Source organism: Poecilia latipinna, unplaced genomic scaffold (genome assembly GCF_001443285.1).
Source record: "Poecilia latipinna isolate Pla-1442-1.1 unplaced genomic scaffold, P_latipinna-1.0 Scaffold620, whole genome shotgun sequence".
Classification (NCBI taxonomy): domain Eukaryota; kingdom Metazoa; phylum Chordata; class Actinopteri; order Cyprinodontiformes; family Poeciliidae; genus Poecilia; species Poecilia latipinna.
Genome location: NW_015113236.1, coordinates 146,871 through 155,500, shown reverse-complemented (window position 1 = coordinate 155,500; position 8,630 = coordinate 146,871). Strand labels below are relative to the sequence as shown.

The 8,630-nt window shown below is 39.9% G+C and overlaps 2 protein-coding genes across 3 annotated transcripts in view; one reads left to right on the top strand and one right to left on the bottom strand.

Moving 5' to 3' along the window:
• Window positions 1-191: 191 nt before the first annotated feature.
• adprs (ADP-ribosylserine hydrolase) lies at window positions 192-3,835 on the top strand. The gene is made up of 6 exons (XM_015043200.1): window positions 192-549; window positions 1,612-1,708; window positions 1,793-2,000; window positions 2,092-2,279; window positions 2,423-2,523; window positions 3,228-3,835. The coding sequence occupies exons 1-6, from the start codon at window positions 357-359 to the stop codon at window positions 3,590-3,592; spliced, it is 1,152 nt and encodes a 383-aa protein (XP_014898686.1). The 5' UTR covers window positions 192-356; the 3' UTR covers window positions 3,593-3,835.
• Window positions 3,836-4,901: 1,066 nt separating this feature from the next.
• The window catches only part of LOC106954004 (b(0,+)-type amino acid transporter 1), a 16,802-nt gene continuing 13,073 nt past the window's right edge, over window positions 4,902-8,630 (bottom strand). For both annotated transcript variants that reach the window (XM_015043192.1, XM_015043193.1), the window contains exons 2-6: window positions 5,981-6,114; window positions 5,774-5,903; window positions 5,558-5,682; window positions 5,384-5,471; window positions 4,902-5,303 (exon numbers count right to left, since the gene is read on the bottom strand). In XM_015043192.1, coding sequence (XP_014898678.1) covers window positions 5,073-5,303; window positions 5,384-5,471; window positions 5,558-5,682; window positions 5,774-5,903; window positions 5,981-6,114 — 708 coding nt within the window. In that variant the 3' untranslated portion in view covers window positions 4,902-5,072. The remainder of the gene's footprint in view (window positions 5,304-5,383; window positions 5,472-5,557; window positions 5,683-5,773; window positions 5,904-5,980; window positions 6,115-8,630) is intronic.

Genomic DNA, 8,630 nt, shown 5'->3' with positions numbered 1-8,630 from the left:
TTAATTAATTTCAATATAATTATGAAATCTCTTTTAATAACCACATGTGTAACAAATTTTGGTGCACCCATATTACATAGCACTTGGTAGTCAGTTTCATTTGCCAGTTAGAAATGCGAGTACCAGAAGTTGCTCGAGCTGGATTAGTGCGTATTCATGGCTTAGTGGTGGGGGAAAAAAAAAAAAACTCTAGGGTATTATAGTTCTGTGCTGAACGATCGGAACCTTTAACCGGAAACTAAACAAGGTTCAGGAAGCATATCGTTGCAGGAGTTCAACTGACATTTGTTGTCATCGGCCCTTCTTGCTGTCATATAGTAAATATTTCACAGGACGTAGGGCGAAGGTGCGGATGAATGGCAAAGATGGCAGTGAGAGCGGCGGCCTCGGTAGCGGGAACTCCGGCGTCTATGTCCCGCTTCAGGGGAGCGCTGGTGGCGGCTGTGCTGGGAGACTGCGTCGGTGGAGAGTTTGAAGGAGCGGAGGAGGTTCCAATGGAGACCGTACTGCAGCACCTAAGCGGCCTGGAAGATGAAACTAAAGGAAACTGTGAGTCAATGAATGCGTCTAAGGACTATGTTTGGGGAAACTGGGCTCAAGACGCATTTTGTTTCTAGGAGCCTGTCACAATTTGTGTCTTTAAATAATGGCACAGCTTTAACCAGAGAAGCATGACTTCACGATGCTATTTATTTGATGTATATAGTTTTTTAAGGTAACACCTTTGTTTAATGTTCACTTTTCTCATGTCATTGACACGGATCAGTGGTCAATTTGATTATTTTGGATCAATAGACACATCACCAAACAAGCATGCATTTTGCTGCATTTAATCTTTAAAATGAGCAACAAATACTTGATGCATTAATGGATTTATCAGTTGATTCTCAGGTCCTTTCAAAACTACTACCTGCTACTAATGCTGCCTTTAAAGGACCAGCAATTGATTCAAAGACCCTTATGCAATCATCCCACATTTATATGTTTTAAATCTTTGAAGAGATACTCTGAATAATTTAAAATGTCAATGTTACCACAATTGGCATTAGTCAGGAAAAGCCTGATCATTGTGTTCCTAGTTTTCAATCATTTCTGCTCATCTCAGGTTTTCAGGAAGTTGACTCCGAAGTTGAGAAGCCTAACGTTTTGCTATAGTGTCTCACAAACTCTAATAAAATGCTTTGTAGTTTTAACATCAGAAAATGTGAAAAGCCTTAAGGAGCATACCATATTTTTGCACGGCACTTTAAGTTTCTGACCCTTCTATGTCATTTTGAGCTTCAGTTAGTTCAGATTTTTACTTTTGCATTTAATATCTAAAATGTACATGTTTTTGTGCTTTAGGGAGCCTGTAACTCTTGCATAGAGTCTTGAGCAGTCCCACTTACAATCTGTTTTTACTCAGATTTATCACAGCCAAATGACACAAAGTAATTGTAGATCTGGTTTCCTGTCTATTTTATGAATCAGTATTTTATTATCTTTTGTAATACAATAATATATGTTTTTGATGCTTAGATCATCTAATCTGGAGTGTGGGGAGTAAATTTAGCTAGAATAGCGTGTCCTTATGAGGAGAAGCATGTTTAATCTGAGTTCTGTGTTTTAAAGGCGTCCTTGAATACAGCGATGACACTGCGATGACGCGTTGTGTGGTCCAGTCTCTTCTGAACCGGTCTGGATACGATGAGCAGGACTTGGCCCGCAGGTAGACTGATGCCAACGTCAGCATCCCTGGTTATTTCAAGCCTGGTACAAGAAAATTTTTAACCTACATTTTTCACACTTGTAGGTTTGCGAAGGAGTACAGTGCCTCTCCCGGCCGTGGTTATGGTTCTGGAGTGATCCAGGTGTTGAAGAAACTTGCTTCCCCCCAGCTTGTTGACGTTTACCAACCAGCAAGGGATCAGTTTAACGGTCGGGGCTCGTTTGGAAACGGCGGGGCAATGAGAGCAGCCCCCTTCGCACTGGCTTTTCCTAAATTGCCTGATGTCAAACAGGTCAGTGGTGACCTTGTGATGTTTAAAAACAACAAAATCCCCCAACGTAAATGAGGTTGATCATCACTCCACAGTTTATTTTTCTTTGCAGTTTGCCCGTCTTGGTGCCATGCTGACACACTCGTGCTCTCTGGGTTATAACGGAGCTGTCCTCCAAGCGTTGGCTGTTCATCTGTCCCTGCAGGGGGCGCTCAGCCTGCCTCAGCAGTTCATAAGTAGGCTGATCACAGAGATGGAAGAAGTGGAGGGCGAGGAGGAGGCTCTTCGTGATGCCAGAATGTGAGTTCCCAATGAATAAAAATTTTAAGAGCTCCTCCAGAAAAAAAACACAATAGAAAATTTAGATTTTTGTCAAAAAAAACCCCTCCAAAACTCCAAAGGTGGTCTCTCTGCAGTTTTCTGAATGACTTGTGTCTTTTCAGTCTAAAAGAAGCAGAAAAACCATTCTCTGAGCGTCTCCACAGAGTCAGAGATCTGATGGACCGAAATAAAGTGAGCATAGAGGAAGTCATCTCTGAACTCGGTCAGTAAGCCTCCCCACTTTGTCATTTAAATTCATATGAGAATTTCTGTCTGTGTGTATTATATATATTTTTTTCTTGTAAATTAAATAAACATCCAGGGATTATACCAGATCCCTGCTTTGGGATTCGGATCAAGCACAGAAACCGGGTCCTGATGTTCTTAGATGGATGGAAAGTACAAATAACTGACAAAAAATAAGTGGTTTAATTGAGTAATATGATCAATTATTTGAATCAGAAATGGCTGAAAAGCAACATAAATCTCTTTATGAATGAAATGTGCTCAAATTCAAAGATGCAAAAAAAAAAAAATCATTTAAATTATGGCCAAAAAAAAGCTAGAACAATAAACTTTTTCTGAACAGTACTCAAGTTTTATTTAGTTTTATTTAACTTTTCTATTTTCATTTACTATTTCTTGGGGGTTTCATTTGTTTTTCTGACATTTTTTATATTTTTTCTTATCTATACATGTATTATGTTTTACTATGCATATATGTATTTATTTGTTTTTGCCATCAGTTTACATTCTAATTTGTTATTCAACGCAGAAAGTTTAAGTATATAAAAAAATTTTTTATTGCTCTCTGTTCAGCAGCAGTGCATTAATTCAAGTGGTGGCTGTGGGCAGGGTTGGTTTAATTCATTTTATTTGTGAAGAATTGATTTTTAACCTTTTTCCCCCCCACTGCTTTACATCCAGGAAACGGCATTGCAGCGCTGCACTCTGTCCCCACTGCTATCTTCTGTGTCCTCCACTGCCTCCAGCCACGGGACTACCTTCCAGAGAACTACGGAGGCCTGGAGAGGACAATAGCATACAGTTTGGCCCTGGGAGGTGACACAGACACCATAGCCTGCATGGCCGGAGCCATCGCTGGGGCCCACTACGGAATCGAGGCCGTTCCTCAGAGGTGGATGAGGTGCTGTGAGGGGGCGGAGGACGCTGACATGAATGCAGCGCGGCTTCATGCGCTTTACCACCAGACGTCACAAGGGGGCAGAAGTGAGACAGAGAGCTGTGAGGACAAATCTGAGTCAAACGGGACTGAGAAGAAAAAGGACTGATGTCGTCAAAGACGATTTTACTGCGTTTGGATCTGCTAAGTTGGTGTAGAGAAGTGCTTGTTTTTAAAACTGTCCACTTGTGGTTTGTCAAGTGACTGAATATAAAGGTGAGCAAGATCAAAAAGAAACTGGAAATCCATATCATAAGCTCACCCGTTTTATGCTGAATAATTTTTTGTCACTACAAATTGTCCATCAATGTTTTTTCTTCGTTAGACGACTAGTAAACATTTTAAAACCCTACATCTTTGAGTGTTTGATTTTATCCAACTAGAAATTGTGTTTTACCAGAAAATCAACGTAACTCAATGTAGTTATTTAACACCACTTTAGTAATATCAGCTGTGACAGAGCTAGAGTCCTAGTTTAAACCCAAACAGTATCTGTGAGCCTTATTTTGAAACTCCAAGTTAAAACCTCTTCCTTTTATACCATTTATAAAAATGAAAGAACTTGATATGCTGCTGAAGAGAGTTACTCAGCTGCTGAATTTACACAGGCTTCAGCCATGATGGATCGATATGAGACAGAAAAACCTACTGAGGAGCCAAAGAAAGATGGAGCAAGTGGTTGCTATGGTGATTTCTGATATTTCTATGGAGCAGGCCACCATTCTTTTCATCAGAGGCAGACAGGAAGACAGTCCTCAATCTAACTGCAGCTGTGGGAAAACTATAAATTGCATCCAACAAATGTAATTGTATGTGGAAACATTTGAAGGTTAAACAGTTCATTTTATCTGTCTTCACCATTTTATGATGGAGATTAAAAAGACTTTAGTTCCGACTCGGAAAGAAAAATTCAAAGGTGGTCCAGAGTGAAATGTGCGCTCTGGCAATATGACAGAAAATTATAAGTTCTTCTACAGATGAATATGAAGACAAAACTGGGCAACAGAGTCAAAATATTTTTGAAAATGTCCATAAAAAGTGAGTGTTATTTCATTGTACTCTAACAAAGCCATTCTGCAGCAAAATCTGAAAAATAAATTTGAATATACACCTGTACAAATTAAAAGTTATTCAAATGGACATACAGCTGAATGTTTCTCTAACTAATTCAAGATTTTAATGTTGAAGTGTAGAAACAAGATAAAAACCAACAATTGTCTTTTAAAGTGTAATGATAATTTCAACTTTGCTTCCCTTTTGATTATTTCACTGAAATCTGAAAGATACAGCTAAATAGGAAGAGATCATACCTCTCTACCTTTATCGTCGTTTTAACCAAATAAAGCAACTGCTGAAAATTAAAACAAATTATTGTAATGTTTGATTTTGGAGTAACAAAGAAATAACTGCAAGATTTCTTACTATAAAATTTATTTAAAATAATTCTTTTTTTTTCCAACACATCACATCTTTTAATTTAAATAAGTGCAAAAGATAACACATAACACATTACATAATTGATTGTCCGGTTAAACCAATTACAAGAGGAGCTTATTTCTCTGTAGATTACCTGCAGCAGCTTGATGAACTTATAGGTTTTTCTCTGCTGGCGCGACCTCCAAGAACAGCTGCAGGAACGTTGTCACCTTATCAAACATTCCCGGGCAAAGCTTGAAATGGATGAAAGGTACGTAAACTATTGCGCCACTTAGGATAAACAACGCCACATATAGGTACTCGATTTGAGGTTGGTCTATGATGGGGGCCAGAACGAGGAAAATGGCCACAAGCAGGATCAGTATGGGGAGGACAATGGGAACCTGTGAGGAGAAGAAACAGGCATGATGTCGAGCTGTTGTGAATTGCTACAAATGTTGAAATAAGAGTGTGTGAAACTTACGCTGTATGGTCTGGGGAGCTCCGGTTTCTTTATTTTGAGATAGATCAGTCCAGACAGAGTGACGGCGTAGAAAAACCAGGCTGTGAAACTAACAGCAGCAGTGAAAAGCTGTTTAAAATAGAGTGAAAGTGTTTTTGTTTTATTTATTTAAGGAAAAAAGGACATGAAGTTCACCTGAAGTAGTTGACAATACTCTGAAAGTCTCCGGGGATGAGGACCACCAAAGAGATCACAGTGGTGAAGATGAGAGCTGGAGAGGGAGTCAACCGGTGGACGTGAGCCATGGAGAGAATATCTGGCTATAAAACAAATATGGATCCCCATAAATGTGTGTGACGGCCTTTATTGTAAACAGATGTTTGTGTTTAGGTGAAATAGACAGCAGGGTACCATGTGGCCCTCCCTGGCAGCCACAAAGCAGACTCGACCGCCGCTGAAGAATGTCCCGTTTAAGGAGCCAAAAGCAGACAAGGCTGCAGCCAACGACATGATCCAACCCCAGCTTCCCAACACCTTGTTCCTGATGGACAGATGCTCCTGATTAAACTGGAATTTCTTGCAGACTTAAAGAGTCTGGGCAACCAGACTTGCTCTTACCCCCAGGTGATGGCTACAGCGGTGGAAGACATGAGCTCTTTAGGTGTCATCACAGTCAGATAGCTGACATTCACCAGCAGGTACAAGCCAGTGACCAGAGAAATGGCTATCACCAGCGCTCTGGGAAGGTTTACCTGTGAAAAGATGAAGCAAAGCCAACTCTTGATTTTGATCAGACATATTACTGATGAAATTACTTTCTCAAACAGGCGGGTGAAAATAAAATGGGTAACACTTTATTTGAAGGGGGGTGAATAAGACTGTCATGACACTTTCATAAATATGACATAACACCTGTCTTGAACATAAATAAGCCTTCATAAATATTTATGACTGTTGTCATAAAGCGTCATTCGGTAAATTATGACACTTTTAATACAAAGTTGACATTATTCAAAATGTCTTTGATATGACAACTTGGCATTAACCAAGAAATCATTACTGTTTAAATTTTACCTTTAATAACATAAAGTTACCTAATTTTTAAAGTGCAATCAATAATACTTTTATAACAAATTTATATCAGTAATGATTTTTTGGTTAATGTCAAGTTGTCATAACAAAGACATTTTGAATAATGTCAACTTTGTATTAAAAGTGTCATAATTTACCGAATGACGCTTTATGACAACAGTCATAAATATTCATGAAGGCTCATTCATGTTCATGACAGGTGTTATGTCATGTTTATGACAGTGTCATGTCAGTCTTATTCACTCCCCTTCAAATAAAGTGTTACCATAAAATGTCCTTTTCAAAAACTTTCTACACAATACCTCCTCAAAAATAATTTTCTTCCAAAATGTTAACTTTCTTGTAACCTTTTAAAGTGGTCTTGGATTTTACATGAGGCTTTGTTAGGCTATATGGTTAACAGACTGCAAATGATTAAGGTTGCTGTAATTAAACATTTAATTAAGAAAACTGCTTTTCATCAAAATACCCTAACAAATAACCATTAATGAGAAAATCATACAGCACTTGTTTGTGCCAAGACTCAATCATAAGCCAATCTAATCCATAGAGACTGAGATCGGTTCCATAAAATTAAAACCACAAAATCTCTGTTTTATGGTGCCTGGTCACTATAGTGGTCCTGAAGCACTGATGATCCTGTTTCATTCATTCATTATGCCTGTTTTTGAACTGCAGGATGATATTTAATGTTGGTTTAACATTCTCACACACTAAACTGGTGAAGTAAATGCAATCCAAAATCTCACCTCTGGTCTTTTCAGTTCCTCTGTGACACAATTTAGGTTGTTCCAGCCAACATAAGACCAGAGACCTTGATAGAAGGCCATCCCCAAAGTGCTCACAGAGTAACGTGTCTCTTTAAATGAGTTTTCAACTTTAAAATTTTCCATAAACACATCACTGCTCTTTATGACCTCCACCATCCCACCAACCACAATGACTACAAGTGTTAAAACTTTGGCCACCAAGAAGATCCATAGAGTCCCTGACTGCAATGCGGGCATTCAGGATGTTGAGAGTAGAAACAACCAGGATGGCGACAGCAGCGGTGCATTTCACAGCCAGCTGGGGAGGCTGGCAGCCGGAGTAAAATGGCGTCAAGGCACACTCTGCCATGCTGATGGACGAGGCAGCGATGCTGAAAGGTTTCACCAGCAGGATAAAAGTGACAGCGGCGAAGAAAGCAGGAAATGAACCAAATATCCTGAGGATGTAGATGAACTCCCCTCCAGAGTCAGGAAGGATGGTCCCAAGTTCGGTGTAGGACAGCGAAACAAACAGAGCCACGGCTCCCGAGAGGGCCCAGATCACCAGACTCGCTCCAGGGCTTCCCACGTAGGCCAGAACAAACTGTGGGGACATGAATATCCCAGAACCGATCATGGTTCCCGATACCAAAGCTACGCCTCCAGCCAGTCCAATCACCCGCTTCATTTTCAGTCCTTCTGCTTTTTTACTTGCCGTGACGGAAACTGGAATAAAGGAGATCAAATCGCTCCAACGGAAACTTCAAGAAGTCTGCAGACAGAGAAGTCAGTAACTTGTCAGAGGGCAGCAAGTCAGCAGGTTATGATTAAAGTGTGGTTGTCAATGTTTTAACATCCATCAGTTGATCATAAACTCAATTCCAGCTTCCTCCTGCTTCATATCAATGTGCCCTTGGGCAAGGCACTTAACCCCAAATTGCCTTCCGATCTGCGTATTTGGGTGAATGTGGCTCCAGTGTAAAGTGCTTTGAGTGGTCAAAATGAATGGAAAAGCGCTATATAAGTTCAGTCCATTTACCATTGTATCTATAGCTGGGCTTTGGTTAATTAAGCACCAGCTTTAACTCTTCTGTTATTTTAGCTCACTGGAATCAACACACAAAATGGTCTCAATGCTTTGTAATTTCATTTGGTCCAAGGAGCCAGACTTTCTTGAAATCTTTCTCAGTGTTTTCATATCTTTCAAAGATTTTCTGACAACTTTGGTAAAAGATCCAGGCAGACATTGCGACTGAAAAGAAACATGAAATTTTCCCCACAGTCCACAGGAGATACAGATGTATTTCTTCTCCAAACTCCAAAGCATGACTTTCATGTTTTGTAACCTAGCTCAGTTCTTCAGGCTTTCTAAGCTATCCCTTAGACCAGTGTTTCTCAACCTTTTTTGGGCCAGCGCCCCCCTAGCC

Bases quoted from the DNA above. Each gene is read 5' to 3' on its own strand.
- adprs (XM_015043200.1), top strand. From the start codon at position 357: ATGGCAAAGATGGCAGTGAGAGCGGCGGCCTCGGTAGCGGGAACTCCG. The intron at 1,709-1,792 runs GTAGACTGATGC...TCACACTTGTAG, and splicing joins GAGCAGGACTTGGCCCGCAG to GTTTGCGAAGGAGTACAGTG. The intron at 2,524-3,227 runs GTCAGTAAGCCT...CTTTACATCCAG, and splicing joins GGAAGTCATCTCTGAACTCG to GAAACGGCATTGCAGCGCTG.